Source organism: Hemiscyllium ocellatum, chromosome 2, assembly GCF_020745735.1.
Source record: "Hemiscyllium ocellatum isolate sHemOce1 chromosome 2, sHemOce1.pat.X.cur, whole genome shotgun sequence".
Lineage (NCBI taxonomy): Eukaryota > Metazoa > Chordata > Chondrichthyes > Orectolobiformes > Hemiscylliidae > Hemiscyllium > Hemiscyllium ocellatum.
The window spans coordinates 119,607,893-119,627,601 of NC_083402.1; the positions used below are offsets into that span (position 1 = coordinate 119,607,893).

The 19,709-nt window shown below is 44.7% G+C and overlaps 1 protein-coding gene across 1 annotated transcript in view; it reads left to right on the top strand.

Annotated features, from left to right (window-relative positions):
• The first annotated feature begins 11,019 nt into the window (after positions 1 to 11,019).
• Positions 11,020 to 19,709, top strand: part of svep1 (sushi, von Willebrand factor type A, EGF and pentraxin domain containing 1) — a 232,298-nt gene continuing 223,608 nt past the window's right edge. The window contains exon 1 of the mRNA XM_060841756.1: positions 11,020 to 11,520. Coding sequence (XP_060697739.1) covers positions 11,020 to 11,520 — 501 coding nt within the window. The remainder of the gene's footprint in view (positions 11,521 to 19,709) is intronic.

Sequence of the window (19,709 nt, forward strand, 5' to 3'; positions counted from 1 at the left end):
CAAAGGCACAAGCCCAGAACAACAAGCATTGTCTAGGTTTAACAAGATGAGGGCAGTAATCCAAACAATCACTTGTGGCTGGAAAAGAATTGCAGAAATGTGTGTTTAAAATTCCACAGACATGTTTCGAACAGACCCCCCCCACCTTCCCCCCCCTTTTACACACAGAACCTTCCCTTTAAGAAACAAAGGAGCCAATTAAAACCAGATTGAAAAATGTGCCAGGTCGTATGGCTATTTCCTTTTATCTGACCCTGCTTGTCGATTGGGCTGAATCAATAGTTTATGTAGCGTGTCTAGCTCCGGCTCTGTTCTATGTACAGTGCCATACAGGAGAATGTGGATTACTGCTTCAGTAGCGTGATATATTTAGTTTCTGGGTCCTTTTAGTTAAACAAGATAAAGGTCGTTTAGAATTTTCTACCCAATTTACTTGCTACTCACTTTGTCAGTTTGCTTCACTTTGTCGACATGAAATCATTTTTGTCTCCGCTCTGCTGTCTTTCAGTTGAGATATTAAACTGAGCCACCATCTGCTAACTCAAGCAGGCGTGATGCATCAGAGTCTGTGGTGACCCACAACTGAACTGGACTAACCATGGAAGTACTGCAGCTACACGAGCAGGTCAGAGGTGAGGAATAGTGCAGTGAGTAACTCACCTCCTGGCTTCCCGAAGCCTGTCCACCATCTATAAGGCACAAATCTGGAGGGGGAATGGAATACTCCTCCCAATGCCTGGTTGGGTGTAGCTCCAACAGTACTCAGAAAACTTAACAGAGGTGGGGTCAGGAGCACTCATTCCCTGAGAGTGGGACTCGGCTACTTATGGGCTGATGCGATAGGTTCGGCCACATCCACACGCTTCACTGTTGCCTTTCCAACTCAGTCATGTTTCTTTTTTGGCTTGGGTTACCTCGGAGCCTCCTCCTGGTCTCCTGCAGGAGGACATGTATCTCCATCCCCACTCCATCTTGGGTGACGGTTTCAGAAAACAAGTCAAACTCACATTGGTCAACTCAGAGCCAAGAGCTAGATTAGATTAGATTAGATTACTTACAGTGTGGAAACAGGCCCTTCGGCCCAACAAGTCCACACCGACCCGCCGAAGCGCAACCCACCGATACCCCTACATATACCCTTTACCTAACACTACGGGCAATTTAGCATGGCCAATTCACCTGGAATTGAACCCAGGTCCCTGGCGCTGTGAGGCAGCAGTGCTAACCATTGTGCCACCGTGCCGCAGCTGTTGGTCATTGTTCAGTGTCTGAGGAAGCACAGGACCCATGCTGCGTGATCCTCTCCAGCTCAGAGACAGCGGACTCGGAAGCAATGTGGCAGCAGAAAAGGAGCACGTTGCCAGAACCGATTTCGGATGGTGGCAACTGGAGGAGCAGAGAGAGTGAAGTCTACGGAGAGGGAAAGCTGAACTTTTGAAGCTGTTTCAGTTTCAGTAACATAAATTTAATATCAATTTATTCAGTATTTTATAATTTATTTAATAATTTATTCTGTAATCCAAAATGGCGGCCAACCATGGCGATATTAATTTCTTTTCACTGTACCTAGGTCCAAGTGACAATATTGAATAAATCTAAATCTAACAGCATCCAGGAGAAGCCAACCCAATTGATTGGCATCCCATCCATATTCACTCCCTATTTACACTTTAACAGCAGTGTGATCCACTTAGGAGATGGCACTACAAAACCTCACCAAGGCTCCTTAGACAGCACCTTCCAGACTTATGGTCACTTCTATGTAGAAGGACAAGTGCAGCAGATATAGGAACACCACCATTTGCAAGTTCCCCTCCGAGCCACTCCCTGTCCACAGTTGGAAACATATTGCTGTTCCTTCAGTGTCACCAAGTCAAAATTCTGGTACTCCCTCCACAATAATATTGTGGGCATTCCTACACCAAATGGACTGCAGTAGTTCAGGAAGGCAGCTCACCATCTGCTTATCAAGAATAATTAGAAATGTGCAATAAATCCTTGGCCAGCCAGCAAAGCTGCATTGCATGTTTTTTTTAAATACCCCTGGTAATTCTTCAGTATCATTGTTCCTTAACGATCACTGGGTCTAAATTCTCTTTCTATCCACACTGTCAGTGTCCCTACACCCCAAGGACTGCAGTGATTCAAAAAGACAGCTCAAGATCGATTTCTGCACTGTAAAAGTTCTATGATTCTATCTGTAGTGATTGTAATGAGGTCAGTCAGGGGGACCTCATTGAATATGAATTCCCTGATTGGGGCTGTTAGTCTGATCCAATCAGGGAGCCCAGGTTGAGGGATTAAAAAGGGGAGTGTCAGAGATGCTGGCACTCTGATAACTGAATCTGAGTGAGTACTAAAGTCAAGGACTGTTCATGTGTAAATAAAAGGTGACATAGTGATGGTATATCAGTCTCTATGGAGTTATTTCGTGAGGATTCTCTGGGCAACTAGGGATGGACAGTAAATGCAGCGTAGGCACCAACATTCATATCCCATGAACAAATTTTTTAAAAGTCCACAGCTCTTTTCAGCAAAGATGTCCAAAGTTAAACTACATTCTGAGAGAAGAAATTGTGCCTCATCTCTATTCTTAAACAGCCAACCCCTTCTGTCACAATTTCTTACATCAAAGCTCTCCGGTTAGGTAAACAACTTCTCAGGATGTTATGTTTTAATCGATTACCTCTCACTTTTGTGGGACTTTAGAGAAGATGTACCCATTTCATTAATCTATCTTCATAACAATACTTTCATCCCAATGATCAATTTAATGAAGTTTTATTGCACTCCCCATAATTAGACTATATGCTTCATTAGGTTTAGAGACCAAAATGTAATCCAAATGTGGCCTCACCTAATCCCAATGAATCAGGTTTGTAAATAGAGACAATCACACCTAATGCTTATCTTAACTAACTGTATAAATGTGGAGGTCTTCTGTCATACAGTGGTAGTGTCCCTACCTGAGTCCAGGCCCAAGTTCAAGTCCTATGCTTGGGAGGTGTACCATAACATATCTGAACAGGTTGATTAGAAAATATCTTCCATGGATGGGCATCAATATTCCCAGGTGAGGAGCATAATAATTCCACAGTAAATGTTTATGAGAAAGGCCCTTTGATGCAGTGGTAGTGTCCCTACCATTGAGCCAGAAGACCTGGTTTCAAGTTCAACCTGCTCCAGAGGTGTCTCATAACACCTTTAAACAGGTTGATTAAAATAATCTAAATATTTAAGAAAAAGGTCTCTTGAAGTGGATGGTAATGTCTCTGCCTCTAAGCCAGGTGCTCCTCGGTCAAGTCACATGTGCTCCAGAGGTGTCCCCTGCAACCGGAAAAGATACAAAACCTGTCGGTACCCCACTCTCTTCACCTCCATTCAGGGACCCAAACACTCTTTCCAGGTTAGACAGCGGTTCACCTGCCTTTCTTCTCACCTAGTTTATTGTATCAGGTGCTCCCAATGTGGTCTTCTCTACAATCGGGGAGAACAAACATAAACTTAGGGAATGGTTCGCCAAGTTCAGCTGGGCCTGCAGGAACCAACCTGACCTCTCAGTCACCATCCAATTCGCCTTCCCACTCCCTTTCCGACATGACTATCCTTGGTCTCCTCCATTGCCACAGAGAATCAAAGCACAAACTGGAGGAACAACACCTCATCTTCCACCTGGGAAGCCTACAGCCTGGAGGACTCAATATTGAGTTCTCCAATTTCAAATAACCTCCCTTCCCATCCCCTGACTTCCTTCCCAGCCCATTCCCTTCCCTTCCACTCCTCTCTGCCACCAACCGGATTAATTCCTCCCATTGACCAATCAGGTCGTACCCTCTACCTGTTTTCACCTATTCCCAGTTCACTACCCTATCCCCACCACCTCCTATATCTGCAGCTCCCTGTACACCTACCTCTAGTCCTGAAGAAGGCTTACATCCGAAATGTCGACTTGTCTACCTCCTGATGCTGCCTGGCTTGCCGTGTTCTTCCAGACTCCTGCCTGTCTACCTTGGATTCCAGCATCTGCAGTTTTTTTTGTCTCTAACCAGAAGTGACCTAGACAGGTTGACTAAATATACCAAAATGTTTGGGGAAAAGGTTACAAGAACTGAATCTTCCCAAAAGGTTTCTTTGAATCAAAGCTAATAATCAAGTCCTTTCTGTTTTATTTCTATAATTCCTGTCAAGATGCTTCTGACCTTATTAGAGGGAAGGTCATTGATGAAGCAGTTAAAGATGATGGTCTCAGGACAGTAATCATGGCAATTTTCTACATTATCAGGTGGGTGCCAGTGTTGGAGCCAAAGTGGAACCATTTGGCAAAATTTACAGGTAATTTTAGAATATATTTTTCAATATTACAGCTGTTGCCATTTCCTTTCTGAATGCAACATGCTCATCTTTTCTTGGAGTCACGTGGAATCCAAATGTCTGAGACTGGTATCTGAGATGCTGGGGATCTCCAGGATGCTAAGATGGATTATATATTTGGCCTCACTCTGAAGATGGTCTGATAGCTTTAGACTTCTGCTTGATGACAGAGCTAAAAAATCACACAACGCCAGGTTATAGTCCATCAGATTTATTTGGAAGCACTAGCTTTTGGAGCACTGCTCTTTTGTCAGGTAGATAGTGGGATCATAGCACACAGAATTTATAATAAAAGATCAAAGTGTCATGCAAATGATACAATGTATTGAATAAACCTAGACTGCTGTTAAGTATTTAATCAATTAGAATGGGGTTGCAGGTTTTGACTGATTAATATGTAACTCCCACATCATTGGTGATGGCAAGTTCATGGAGTCTCATCCTCTGGCTATTTGTTTAATTATCCACCACCATTCATGATTGGCTGGAGATGAGCTGCAGATATTCAAGCCAATTTGCTGATTGTGGGATCATATAACTCAATAGTACATTGCTTTTGTTCTTTAGCATGCGCACTTTGTAACTTCACCATGTGCACCTCATGTTCAGGTAATCCTGGTGCTGCTCCTGTTTATTGAAAAAGGGTTAGGTGTCTGGTTTGATGGGAGTGGTAAAGTATGCTGAATCTTGAGGTTATAGATTATGGTGGGATACCACTCTGCTGCTAATGGCCAACAGTGCCAATGGATTGAATAAGTTACTCAGCAACAATATCAGACAGAGGAACTTGTCCATTTTCCACTCTGAGCGAGCATTATTCAAAATGCTTCATTTGAGTCTTGTTTGGGATGTCTGGTCAGCATGGACGAGTTGGACCGAAGGGTCTGTTTCTGTGATGTACATCTCTATGACTCTATGAGTCCCATAGATCGCTTAACGCAGTCTCGATAGAATTGCTAACCGTGTGGAGGAGGCTTTTGTTTTGTGGCTTTTATGGTACAGATGAAGTGCTTTGAAAATAAGCACTTAATTCAAACATTCAAAAAAACGGCTCAATGGAGTGAGTCCATTTCTCTCAAGCTCTGTTCATCCACTAAAGCAGTTCATCGTTAGGGTGATTCTGGCTACAAGATTAAGTGATCTCTTCGGCAATTGTTCTTTAAAGGATTTGGATTACAAAGATTTTCCTATATAATTAACTATAACAGGTCATGAGAGTAACTTGATTTACCTAGTGAACTGTTTCAATCTGTGGTGCCTGAAAGATTCAACAATAACATTTTAAAAGGGGTATTGAATAAATATCATGAAGCAAAGTTTTGTAGAACTGCAGAGAAGGTGCCAGGGGAGTAGGACCATATGGACTGCTCTTTCAAAGAGCTAGTGTGGGCATAATGGGTCAAATGGCCCCTTCTTTACTTTTATGATTCTATTAGTAGCAGATCTTCAGGAAGATTAGCAGGTCAGACACGAAAGGTTTAGCTTGTTGCTCATCCTGCATTCCACAAATCAATGTCCTCTCCTCTGTGCAGGGTTACTTAATCCAACACAAAGAAAGAAATTTAATAGGTTGGTAAAGATTATATGTGAGATGTTCTTAGGACAAAAATAGTTATATATTCAGTCAGAGATATTTATAGTTAATACTACGTACTAAGCATAGGTCTTTTGTTGTCTCTTCCTTGCAGACACCCTCTGCTGGTATGTGTCTATATAGCAGCCTCAAGAGAACAAAGTGCACAATTTGGAGATACCGGTGTTGGACTGGGGCTTACAAAGTTAAAAACCACATAATACCAGGTTTATTTGGGAAGCACTAGCATTCAGAGTGCCACTCCTTCATCAGGTGGTTGTGGAGAACACAATTGTAAGACACAGAATTTATAGGAAATGTTTACATTGTGATGTAACTGATATTATATATTGAAAAATACCTTGATTGTTTGTTGAGTCTTTCACCTGATCGAATACCATGATAATTTCACTTCTTTCACGTGTAACTCACAGAACATTTTTTTTAAAATTACATTCTCAGGTGAAGTGACTGAGCAGAGGCTGATAGCTAAGTTCTGTACCCATTGGCAGGGCCTCAACTGGGACCTTGGGTTCATGTCATATTAACATTACAGGTGACTACCGTTGCACTATACACACCCACACGGACACTCCTACACACACACACACACACACACACACACACACACACACACACAGGCACTCCTATACACACAAATACACATGGACACATGTATACACAGACACGCACACAGGCACTCACACACACCCTTACAGACATGCACACTCCCACGCTCACACATACATCCTCTCACAGACTTAGACCACTCTACACTCACGCACACACATATATGCTCTCTCTCACAGACACTCGCAACTCCCTACCTCAGACACACACACATACTCCTACAGGCACACACACTCCCACTCTCACACATGCACCCCCCACAGACTTAGACACTCTACACTCACATACACACACATATGCACTCTCTCTCACACTCACAACCCCCCCACCCCAGACAGAAAGACACACACACACATAAACACAAAGACCTGCATGCACACATATACATATCTGTTTGTGGGGTGAGTTTGTACTTGCAGGGTTACATTGTACTTTGCTCAAAAACTGCATGAATTCATGAAAAGCTGCGTTATCTCACTTTTTAGATTGGAATCAATCTGAACATCATGACATAGACAGAGAACACAGGGGACTAACGCCTTCAACATATTGTTTGACTAACACCAATTGTTATAGTTAATCTGAGAATGTAACTTTTAAAAATAAGTTTTGCGATTTACACATGGAAGAAATGAAATTATCATGGTATTCGAACAGATGAAAGACTCAACAATCAAGGTATTTTTCAATGTGTAATTTCAGTTACATCACACTGTAAACATTTGCTATAAATTCTGTGCCTTACAATTGTGTCCTCCACAATCACCTGATGAATACTCAGTATCTCAAGGCAGAGTCTGTGGAAAAAGCAAGGAAGTTAAATTTCAAGTTGCTCAAAAACAAAAGCAGAAGAATGCAGATGCTGGAGATCTGAAATAAAACGGACCATGCTGGAATTGCTCACAAGAATGGCAGCATGTGAGAAAAGAAAATGAGAGTTAATCTTGCAATAGTCTTATGAAAGGTTCACAGACCTGACAAACTCCTTCTGTGCATTTCTGCTGTTGAGAAGAATGGCTTCCAACAACCACAACTATCTATCTTTGTGCCAGTTATGATTTCAACTAGTGGAGAGATTTCCCTTTGAATCTCATTGACTTGGCTTGTGGTAGGAGAATTAATGAAGTGTTCATTATAAATGGTAATTTGATCTTGACATTTAAGCAAGAAGGGAACATTCAAAACAGGTCCTACTAAAACACTACTTTTGCAATTGGAGTAGAATTAGATTTATTGTCACGTACTCACGAGAGAGCAGTGAATAGTTTACAAATTCGCACTTACGATGACATCTTAGGTACAAAGTTACCTTGGTACAGCTTCTTAGGAATAAATTAGAAAAATAAAGAAATTATAAAGTACATCGTTACAAACCTTCTTGCCATCTGAGTTACAAAAAGCATCAATGTTCAAAAACTTAGAAATAAATTGGAAGAGTAAAGAAATAACTTGTTGGGCTAAAGGGCCTGTTTCCACACTGTAAGTAATCTTAAATTTTAAAAAAATTCAGAACGACAGTCCTTCCAAACAGTGAAGATGGAGCGGACAAGTCTGCGCCAGGCCTCATTGTGGGTCGATGCCGGGACTCGCCTCCAGTCTGCACTGGGCCTCGTGCCTAGACCACGCTGAGACGCACCTCCAGTCCATGCCGGGCTTCAGCTCAGGTCTCTCAAGGCTGGGACACTATGCTGGGTTCACCTCGAGGCCGGGAGTCCGTGCTGGGTTCACCTCAAGGCCAGGAGTCCATGCTGGGTTCACCTCAAGGCCAAGAGTCCATGCTGGATTCACCTCAAGGCCAGGAGACTGCTGGGTTCATCTTGAGACCGGGAGACCATGCTGGCCTCACCTCAAGGTCGGGAGACCATGCTGACCTCACCTCGAGGCCGGGAGTCTGTGCTGACCTCACCTCGCGACCAGGAGACCATGCTGGGTTCACCTTGAGACTGGGCGACTGTGCTGGGTTCACCTCGAGACCAGGAGACCGTGCTGGGTTCACCTTGAGACTGGGAGACTGTGCTGGGTTCACCTCGAGACCAGGAGACCGTGCTGGGTTCACCTCGAGACCAAGAAACTGTGCCGGGTTCACCTCGCGACCGGGAGACCGTGCTGGGTTCACCTCGAGGCCGGGAGACCATGCTGGGTTCACCTCGAGACCAAGAAACTGTGCCGGGTTCACCTCGAGACCAGGAGACTGTGCTGGGTTCACCTCGAGGCTGGGAGACTGTGTCAGGTTCACCTCGAGGCCGGGAGACTGTGCAGGGTTCACCTCGAGGCCGGGAGACTATGCCGGGTTCACCTCGAGACCAGGAGACTGTGCTGGGTTCACCTCGAGGCCGGGAGATCGTGCTGGGTTCACCTCGAGGCTGGGAGACCGTGTTGGGTTCACCTTGAGGCTGGGAGACCTTGTTGGGTTCACCTCGAGGCCGGGAGACCATGCTGGCCTCTCCTTGAGGCCGGGAGACTGTGCAGGGTTCACCTTGAGACCGGGAGACCAAATGCGTTCACCTTGAGACCGGGAGACCAAATGCGTTCACCTTGAGACCGGGAGACTGTGCTGGGTTCACCCCAAGGCTGGGAGACCGTGCTGGATTCACCTCGAGGCCGGGAGACCGTGATAGGTTCATCTCGAGGCTGGGAGACCGTGCTGGGTTCACCTCGAGGCTGGGAGACCGTTATGGGTTCACCTTGAGGCCGGGAGACCGTGATGGGCTCACCTCGAGGCTGGGAGAACGTGCTGGGTTCACCTCGAGGCTGGGAGACCGTGCTGGGTTCACCTCGAGGCTGGGAGACCGTGCTGGCCTCACCTTGAGGCCAGGAGACCATGTTGGGTTCACCTTAAGGCCAGAAGGCTGTGCTTGCCTCACCTCGAGGCTGGGAGGCCGTGCTTGCCTCACCTCGAGGCCGGGAGACCGTGCTGGCCTCACCTCGAGGCCATGAGACCGTGCTGGCCCTTATTGAGGCCTGGACTCCATGCTGGCTTCATCCCTGAGCATCACTGATGTTGCCTAAAGATATGAGGCAAGAAGAAGGATAAGAAAAACATGTGAAGAGACAAAACAGAAAAGAAATGGATGAAGCGAATGAGCTCTAGCTCATGAGTCTTACGCCACCACCTTGGCTTACTTGGCTAATTATCATCCAAATAAAAAAAAGAGAGTCCAAATATTTATCAGTGTAAGTGTTTGAAACTCCTTTGTTTAACTGGAGTTCCAAGATATCTCGCTCTCTGCTTCTCAAATCAAAATTTTTAACTAGATTTTCTAGGGTGGCTCTCTAGGAATGCCACAGTGTCTGAGGTGCAGTAGTTTGGATGAGGCCCTCTCAGGATGGCGTAAAAAATCCCATGCCACTTTTTCATCGAAGAGGAGGGGGCATTCTCCCTGGTGTCCTTGCCAACATTTTCCCCTTAACTAACAAATGACCTGATCATTCATCACTGTTGGTAGGAGTTTGATATGGGCAAACTGGCTGCTGCTTTTTATACATGACAAAACTTCAAAAGTATAATGTTAGGCTATAAAGCATTTTTGGGTATCCTGAGATTGTGAGTAAAAGGATCTGCAGAAATACATGTCTTTGTAATGTCAAAAGCACAATTAATAAGTTGATTTGGAATGATACTGATTGGAATCCCTTTCAAAGCAGTGTTATGGTTAGAAGTGAGATTTTTGAGTTTTCTTGCCAGATGTGGTGGTTTAGCACCGATGTAGTTCTTTTTTTGTCCAACCCATTCCTCAACCAGTCCCTAAAGCTGTCTGCTCGCATGTATAGGGCAAAAGTTATAGTAAGAAGTAAAACATGTTTTGAGAAGGCTGCTTAAAGTGCTTGTGTTGAATGGAATGTGTCAATCTCCTGTTCTAGTTATCCTCTGGATCAATTGGGAATTGAGCGCATTCATCAAAGTTACATTTGGTTTAATTAAAAACAATACTTCTTGACGGCATAGCAGAAGCCATCTGGAAGGAGTACCATTGTCCAAGGTGAAACTGAGCTATTTAACAACTGGAACTGAAAAGTAGCCAAAATGTTTTCAATTAAAATGGCACTCTCGGTTACTGGTTTTGCCAGACATATGGGATCAATCAGGAAGTTTGTGCTGATGTTTTCTTTGGGAATGCTGATAGCTTGACGCATAAGTAACAGCGACAAGGAATCTCAGTTACTCCAGCAGTATTTTTTTTTGAAAAACCCGCCCCTCTCCTTTACTGCTTTAGTGTCAGACTCAGAGAGACACTCAAAAGTTTCATCCTATCACAACCTGACTTCTGTCCTGGTCTCCTGAGAAAGTGCAGTTATAAAGAGAGAATTCTGAGAGAGAGAGAGATTTGTTTTTGCCTGTGTCCGTTTTCCAGAAGAAACTGTTGCAGGAAGTCCTGGGAGATTTTGTGAAGATTGAATTAATAATTTTATTCTTTGTTTTTAATCTGTTTTCACTTTGTTAAATAATGTGGCTGACTGGGACACTCTTCGTGTTTGTGCACGCCGTTTGCTGTCTAGCATCTTATCACCCATTTTCTTTTCAAAGGAGCTTCTTAAAGGGAAAGACCTTCGAGTTGAAAGAGCGTCGAAACAGCTTGGCCACAGCTACCAACAGGGTGCTGAAGCTGGGCGCAGTCTTCAAACGCAATGTGCGCAAGCTGAGAGAGAAGAGCCTCAACCTGGATTTGGTCTTCCTGGTGGACGAGTCCTCCAGCGTGGGCAGTGTCAACTTCGACAACGAGCTGAAGTTCGTCAAGAAGCTGCTGTCGGACTTCCCGGTGGTGCCTTCTGCCACCCGGGTAGCAATCGTGACCTTTTCCTCCAGAAGCAATGTGGTGCCCAGGGTCGACTACATCTCGGCCCCCCAATACCACCAGCATAAGTGCTCTCTGCTGAACGAGGAGATCCCTGCCATTAACTACAGGGGAGGTGGCACCTACACCAAGGGAGCTTTCCAGCAGGCAGCAGTAAGGCACCCTCCTGTTTACCATTCACTTCTCAGGGTACAGCAGTTGACCATTCGCTGTGAGAGGAATGCAGGGTTGAAAAGTAACACGATGCCTTGTTGAAATGTAAAGATTCACTGACATTGAGGGGTCTGAGGGAAAATATTCCCTTTAGTTCAGCAGCTGAGTAATTTACATTGAACACCTTTATTGCTTTTAACTTGAGGTTAACAGATTCAAAACTGTAGCCCTCGATTTAGACAGGTTTACTACTGCAGAACAAGATCATCCTGTATTCCACTGTGCCCATTAACCAACATCACCTCCTTTCAGTTTAATAATATCAGACCTCCTTTATTTTGAAACCTTCTCCAGCTCCACAAACCTGCAAAAATCCCTGCATTCCTTCAACGCTGATTTTCTGCGGACAGGCATTCCCTCCCCGAACTGCTCCATCTCTCTCCCTTTCTCTCCTCCTGTAAAACTTTCCTAGCCACTATGACCAAGCTTTTGGTCATCATTCTTGTGTGGATCTGTGACAAAGTTCGTTTGATAACACTCTTTTTACGATGTCAAAGGCACTGTTTGGTTCTGATTGATGTTGCGTCTTGTCTGTTTGTGCTGGCTTGTGGAGGCAACGTATTTGTTTGCAAGCTCTAGTCTGTCCACATGGATTGTACATGTCTAATTTAGGCAGGGTAAATGCTCACAAGTTGTGAGCTACCTCGCAAGCCTTTAAGTTGCCTGATTGCAAGGATAAAACATGTTGTTTCTAATATCTTTGCAAGAGGCAGAGCAGAATGTAATTCACAGAACTGGCCAGCTCTTGAGCTGCAGAAGCACAAAGAGAGTACAATTTTGACTCTCTCATCTAGCTTTGTACAGTCACCAGCTTCTGAATTAAAGTTGTTCGATGCACTATTAGAATACAATAGGATATTGTTATCAAGAAAATAGGAACCAAACCAATTGGCGCCCAACTGGGGATCAGATGGTAACAGTGTCACTAAGTCAAAACCTTGTGGGGTTTAAGTATTGTATCCAGGGACCTAAGCATTAAATCTATACTGATACCTTCCGTTCTGCACTGAGGGAGCAGTGTACTGTGAGATTGGCTGTGCTTTATATGAGATGTGGTTCACAGGTGCACATACAAGATCTCTATGGCATTATTTCACTCCTTCAAGGAGAGTGTCCTGGTCAATATTTATTCCTCGACATCTAAAACAGAAGTTACTTGGTGGTGTAGAATTTAAATATTGCTGAGAGAAGAAGTTTTTTTTTAATCTCAGAACAACATTTTCCTGATGGGTGCAAGATGGCATATTTCAGCAATGTGTCTGTCATACCCAACAGCCAGATAATTTGGTTTTCTTTTATCTCACTGCTTGTTTGTGGGAGTTCACTGTCCATGCACTGAACCTAGTGAAAGCAGCAGCCAAATAATTGAGAAGTACTTTATTAGCTGTGAGTGCTTGGGATGAGTGAGGTTAGAATATATGACATGGAAATCACAGACTTTGGAGAATTTCATAAGTATTGGCTTGGAAAGCAGGGAGAAGTTGCTGCACTTCTTCAAATTAGCATTGTGGGATATGCTTGTGCACCTGAGAGGGCCTCAGTTTAACATCTCCAAAGGACAACAACATTGACACCCAAACCTGCCTTATGTATTCAACTGTCTTAAGCAGGCTTGAAGTATCAACCATTAGGCTGAGAGGCAAGAGTGGTACTGACTGCGCCACAGTTAACAGTGAGGTTTTTGTTAAGCTCATCAATCATGGGTCCTGTTATGGAGCTAGACTAACCCACTGAAGCGACAATCAAGCTCTGTTGCATGGCAAAGCTGGCTAGAAAGTTATGAGTAGGACAGCCACAGGTTCCTGTGGTGAGCTTTCACAATGCCTAATTAACCATCCATGAATGTAAAAACAGGAGGAGGCCATTCAGCCTCTCTAGCCAGTATTCGGTTAATTTTGTCACTAATCTGAATCTGTGCCAATTCCATAATCTACTCCCAACTCATTCCCAACAAAGGAAACCTACAAATCTCAATTTTAATTGACCTCCTCACCAGCCTCTACAAGAATTAGTTTGTGGGAGAAGAATGTACTGCTTGAAATTGGGGTGGGAGGGGTGGTAAAACAGATTCAATATTGACTTTCAAATGGGAATCGGATGAATACTGATGAAGAAAACATCTACAGGGCCCTGAGGAAAGTGTCAGTGATATAACATGAAGTAGACAGGCTCTACCAAAGAGCCATTACAGGCTCAATGGGCTACATGGGCTCCTTTATGCTGTGTCATTCCAGATATCTTTCAGATCAACCTGCTCAGTGATGTTATTGCACACCTCTGGAGCAGATGGGACTTGAACCCGGGCCTCCTGGATCAGAGCTGGGCAACTATCACCACACCACGAGCACCATGCTTGGTCAACCTAGGGTTTGATTGCAAAGCTTTGCAGTTGCAATCCACCGGTTCAGTCCCTATTTCTATGAGGAAAACCCAGCCATCTGTCCATCTACAGCATTGAAGAGTCATTTTGCCTGCAGGATAACTTCAACTATGTAATGTTATGGAAGTTGAACTCTTCTTTAGTGGCTTTCAAAAACTGAAGAAGAGAAAAGAACAAGTAATTTGTTGAAGTTTCAGTAGTAATGCTACATATCTAATTTTGCTACACAGAATGAAAAATTACAGTTCCAATTTAGTAGAGAATCTTGTTTATTGTTGGGTTTCTTACTCATTTGCTGAAAAGTTGTTGAGACACCTGAGTTAACTTTTCAGGGGAAGTCAACCATGTTTCCATCCAATCAGGCAGTTATGAGGGCAGTAAGGGTCCTTTCACTGACATCAAGGGCCTCAGAGTGGAATCCCTACCCAGGGCCAATCAGGGGCAACACTGCTGTTAGAAGGGCAACTAAGATCACAAGGACTGAGGTATCAAGTGTGCTTTAGGGGTTGTTGGGAGCAGTTTCCTGCAACTGTTGCACATTGGTAGAGAGGGACAGGGATGGTCAGAAACAGGGATAGGGTAGTGGCTATCAACCATCATGCCCACCCTCTGCCCTGTCAACAATACATGAGTTAGTGCATATCGAGAGAACCCCACTCCCATGCCAGTTAAGTAGCTCCTTTTTTTAACCGACCTGGAGCTGAGCTCATTGCAGGCCAGAAGGGAACAAACTCATGAATTGACCATTTTAGTCTCTCAATTGGCGGCAAGGTGGAAATTGTGGAGCTTGGGCATTCCTGCCCAAAACATAATTCCAAAGGGGGAGGTATACCATCACCTCTGGGTCCAGAAAATGCCACCCGTAGAATAATGGCAGCACAGTAAGAAGCCATTCAGCCATGCTGACCATAAATGCTATTCAGTTTGTCCCAAAACACTGTCCTTTCCCAGGTATTTACTGTTCAGGGAATTATCCAATCCCCATTTGAAAACATTGGTGGAACTGCCTCTGCCAATCCTCAAGCAGTGTGTTCCAGGTCCTAACCCCTCATTCTGTGGAAACGAAAAGTTATCGCAACAGCATGTTACGGTTGAGTACCTCTGGGCTTGGAGTCATAGAGTTATACAGATTGTTGAATAATGCAACATTAACAACTAGATGCTATAGTTATACTGGGCTAAGATTATTATAAGAATACTTAATATATTTCTACAGAGGAGCCAGTGGTGCAGCGGTAATGTCACTGGATTAGTAATGCAGAGACCCAGGTGCATGATTTGAGGGAACTTGTTCACATCTTACGGATGCAGTTTGGGAAATCTATCATCATTACCTTGTCTGACTTACACAACACGTCAAGCCCAAGGCAATGAAGTCAGTTCTAAGCGACTGCCAGAAGTGATCAAGCAAATTAAACACTGTAAAGACCATTAGGGGATGGACAATAAATGCAGATCTTGCCAGTAACGTTCACATATATGCCCAGTTACCTGGTCTGCAATTTCAATAACCTCAGTCCATTCTTTTTAAAAGTGTGAAGTAACTTCTGTTAAAACAGCAACTATTTATTGTTTGAATTTTAACATTTGGATACAGGATGAATAGCTTATATGTATTGTGGCTGAAATTTCCCTTTATATCTGTTATTCACAGTTTTAAATTGTTTATTTCCGAATCTCCTCTCCCCCACCCATTTCTATTCATAAACTTTCCCATTCAGTGATATGGGCTGCACTGTGTAATCTGTGCTCCACTGTGATGAAATGTAGATTCTCTCGATTAGTTCCTAACAAAGAACTCCTCACCTCATCCTCCCTGTCACTAGTGTGTAATAATATTTGCCTGTGTAATTATCCCAAAAGTGATCCTCACTCACTCAGCGGAGCAGGTAACGGCGGTCTGGTGGTGTTTTTTTTAAGTTGCGGTATAGTCCAGTTATTATTTTTTTAACGGCTAAAATGTAAAGTTTTTTTAAGCGCCTAGCGGACATGGAAGCTGGTGTCGCGCTAGCTTACCGGGGAAGGTTTTTTTTTCTTATATAAGCGCGCAGGCGAGGAACACGAGGCACTATAGGGGTAGAGCCTCCCACCCGCCCTCCTCCTCTAACCTAATAATAAGACCCGTTGTGGTAAGCAGGTAAGTGCTGCATTTTGCTTGTTTGTTTCTTTAGATCTAGTTTTTAAAGTTTACCTTTTAGAGGGATGGCAGCAAAGGCAGTGCAATGTTCCTCTTGCAACATGTATGAGGGGAGGGAAGCCATTACCGTCCCTACTGATTACACTTGCAAGAAGTGCACCCATCTCCAGCTCCTCCAAGACCGTGTTAGGGAACTGGAGCTGGAGTTGGATGAACTGCGGATCATTCGGGAGGCAGAGGTGGTCATAGATCAGAGCTTTAGGGAAGTAGTTACTCCGAAAGTTATAGAGAGATGGGTGACAGTGAGAGGGAGTGGGAGGAAGCAGCCAGTGCAGGGACCCCCTTCGGTCATTCCCCTCAAGAACAGGTATACCGTTTTGGATACTTGTAGGGGGGACGACTTACCAGGGGTAAGTAACGAGGTTCAGGCCTCTGGCACGGAGCCTGTCCCCGTTGCTCAGAAGGGAAGGGTGGAGAAAGATAGAGCGATAGTTATTGAGGACTCAATAGTGAGGGGCACAGATAGGCGGTTTTGTGGGGGCGACAGAGACTCACGATTGGTATGTTGCCTCCCTGGTGCAAGGGTACGTGATGTCTCTGATCGTGTTTTCCGGGTCCTTAAGGGGGAGGGGGAGCAGCCCCAGATTGTGGTCCACGTTGGCACTAACAACATAGGTAGGAAGAGGGGTGAGGATGTTAGGCAGGCTTTCAGGGAGCTAGGTTGGAAGCTCAGAGCTAGAACAAACAGAGTTGTTGTCTCTGGTTTGTTACCCATGCCACGTGATAGAGAGTCGAGGAATAGGGAGAGAGAACAGTTAAATGCGTGGCTACAGGGATGGTGCAGGAGGGAGGGATTCCGGTTTCTGGACAACTGGGGTTCTTTCTGGGGAAGGTGGGACCTCTACAAACAGGATGGTCTACACCTGAACTTGAGGGGCACCAGTATCCTTGGGGGGAGGTTTGTTAGTGCTCTTTGGGAGGGTTTAAACTAACTCTGCAGGGGCATGGGAACGTGGACTGTAGCTTTAGGGTACAGGACCTTGAGTATAGGGAGGTTAGGAACATGGCATCGATCTCGAAGGAGGGTGCCTGTAAACAGGAAGGTGGCTTGAAGTGTGTATACTTCAATGCCGGAAGTATAAGAAATAAGGTAGGTGAACTTGCAGCGTGGGTTGGTACCTGGGACTTCGATGTTGTGGCCATTACAGAGACGTGGGTAGAACAGGGACAGGAATGGCTGTTGCAGGTTCCAGGGTTTAAATGTTTTAGTAGGGTCAGAGATGGGGGTAAAAGAGGGGGAGGTGTGGCATTGCTTGTCAAGGATAGTATTACAGCGGTGGAAAGGACGATGGAGGAAGACTTGCCATCTGAGGTAGTTTGGGCTGAGGTTAGAAATAGGAAAAGTGAGGTCACCCTGTTAGAAGGTTTCTACAGGCCTCCTAATAGTCCGAGAGAAGTAGAGGAAAGTATTGCGAGGATGATTCAGGAGAAGAGTGAAAGTAGCAGGGTGGTTGATATGGGGGACTTTAACTTCCCAGATATTGACTGGGAAAGCTATAGCTCGAGTTCTTTAGATGGGTCGGTGTTTGTCCAATGTGTGCAGGAGGGTTTCCTGACACAATATGTAGACAGGCCAACAAGAGGTGAGGCTATACTGGATTTGGTTCTAGGTAATGAACCAGGCCAGGTGTTAGACTTGGAGGTAGGTGAACACTTCGGGGACAGTGACCACAACTCGGTGACTTTTACTCTAGTGATGGAGAGGGATAAGTGTGCACTGCAGGGCAAGAGTTATAGCTGGGGGCAGGGAAATTATGATGCGGTGAGGCATGACTTAGGATGCGTTGATTGGAAAAATAGGCTTCAAGGGAAGAACACAAATGATATGTGAAGATTGTTCAAGGAACAGCTAATGGGTGTCCTTGATAAGTATGTACCAGTCAGGCAGGGAGTTAAGGGTCTTGTGAGGGAGCCATGGTTTAATAAGGAATTGGAATCCCTTGTGAAAGGGAAGAAGGCGGCCTACGTAAAGATGAGGCATGAAGGTTCAGTTGGGGCGATTGAGAGTTATAAGGTAGCCAGGAAGGATCTAAAGGGAGAGCTAAGAGCAGTGAGAAGGGGACATGAAAAGTCCTTAGTTGGTAGGATTAGGGAAAACCCAAAGGCTTTCTATAGATATGTCAGGAATAAAAGGATGACTAGGGTAGGTATCGGTCCAGTCAAGGATAGTAGTGGGAAGTTGTGCGTGGAGCCGGAGGAGATTGGAGAAACACTAAATCAATACTTTTCATCAGTATTCACTCAGGAACAGGACACTGTTGCTGATGTGAATATTGAGTCACAAGTGATTAGAATGGATGGCCTTGAGGTATGTAGGGAAGAGGTCTGGGGAATACTGGAAAGGATGAAAATAGATAAGTCCCCTGGGCCTGATGGCATTTATCCTAGGATCCTCTGGGAAGCTAGGGAGGAAATAGAGGAGCCATTGGCCTTGATTTTTATGTCGTTGTTGTCTACGGGAATAGTGCCAGAAGACTGGAGGATAGCGAATGTGGTCCCCTTGTTCAAGAAGCGGAGTAGGGATAGCCCTAGTAACTATAGGCCAGTGAGTCTCACTTCTGTTGTGGGCAAAGTCTTAGAGAGAATTGTAAGGGATAGGATTTATGAACATCTGGATAGGAAAAATGTGATCAAGGATAGTCAGCATGGTTTTGTGAAGGGCAGGTCGTGCCTCACAAACCTTATTGAGTTCTTTGAGAAGGTGACCAAGGAAGTGGACGAGGGTAAAGCAGTAGATGTGGTGTATATGGATTTTAGCAAGGCGTTCGATAAGGTACCCCATGGCAGGCTAATGCAAAAACTACGGAGGTATGGCATTGAGGGTGCATTAGAGGTTTGGATTAGGAATTGGCTAGCTGGAAGGATACAGAGGGTAGTAGTTGATGATATAGGTTCATCTTGGAGTGCAGTTACTAGCGGTGTTCCACAAGGATCTGTTTTGGGACCATTGCTGTTTGTCATTTTTATAAATGACCTAGAGGAGGGGCTTGAAGGCTGGGTGAGCAAGTTTGCGGATGACACGAAAGTCGGTGGAGTTGTGGACAGCAAAGAAGGATGTGGCAGGTTACATCGGGATATAGATAAGTTGCAGAGCTGGGCAGAAAGGTGGCAAATGGAGTTCAATGTAGCTAAGTGTGAAGTCATTCACTTTGGTAGGAGTAACAAGAAGATGGATTACTGGGCTAATGGTAGGCAACTTGGTAGTGTGGATGAGCAGAGGGATCTTGGTGTCCATGTACACAGATCTCTGAAAGTTGCCACCCAGGTAAATAGTGCTGTGAAGAAGGCATATGGTGTACTGGGCTTTATTGGTAGAGGAATTGAGTTCCGGAGTCCTGAGGTCATGTTACAGTTGTATAAGACGTGGTGCAGCCTCATCTGGAGTATTGTGTGCAGTTTTGGTCGCCATACTATAGGAAGGATGTGGAGGCACTGGAACGAGTGCAGAGGAGGTTTACCAGGATGTTGCCTGGCATGGTAGGAAGATCGTATGAGGAAAGGCTGTTCTCATTGGAGAAAAGAAGGTTTAGGGGAGATTTGATAGAGGTGTAC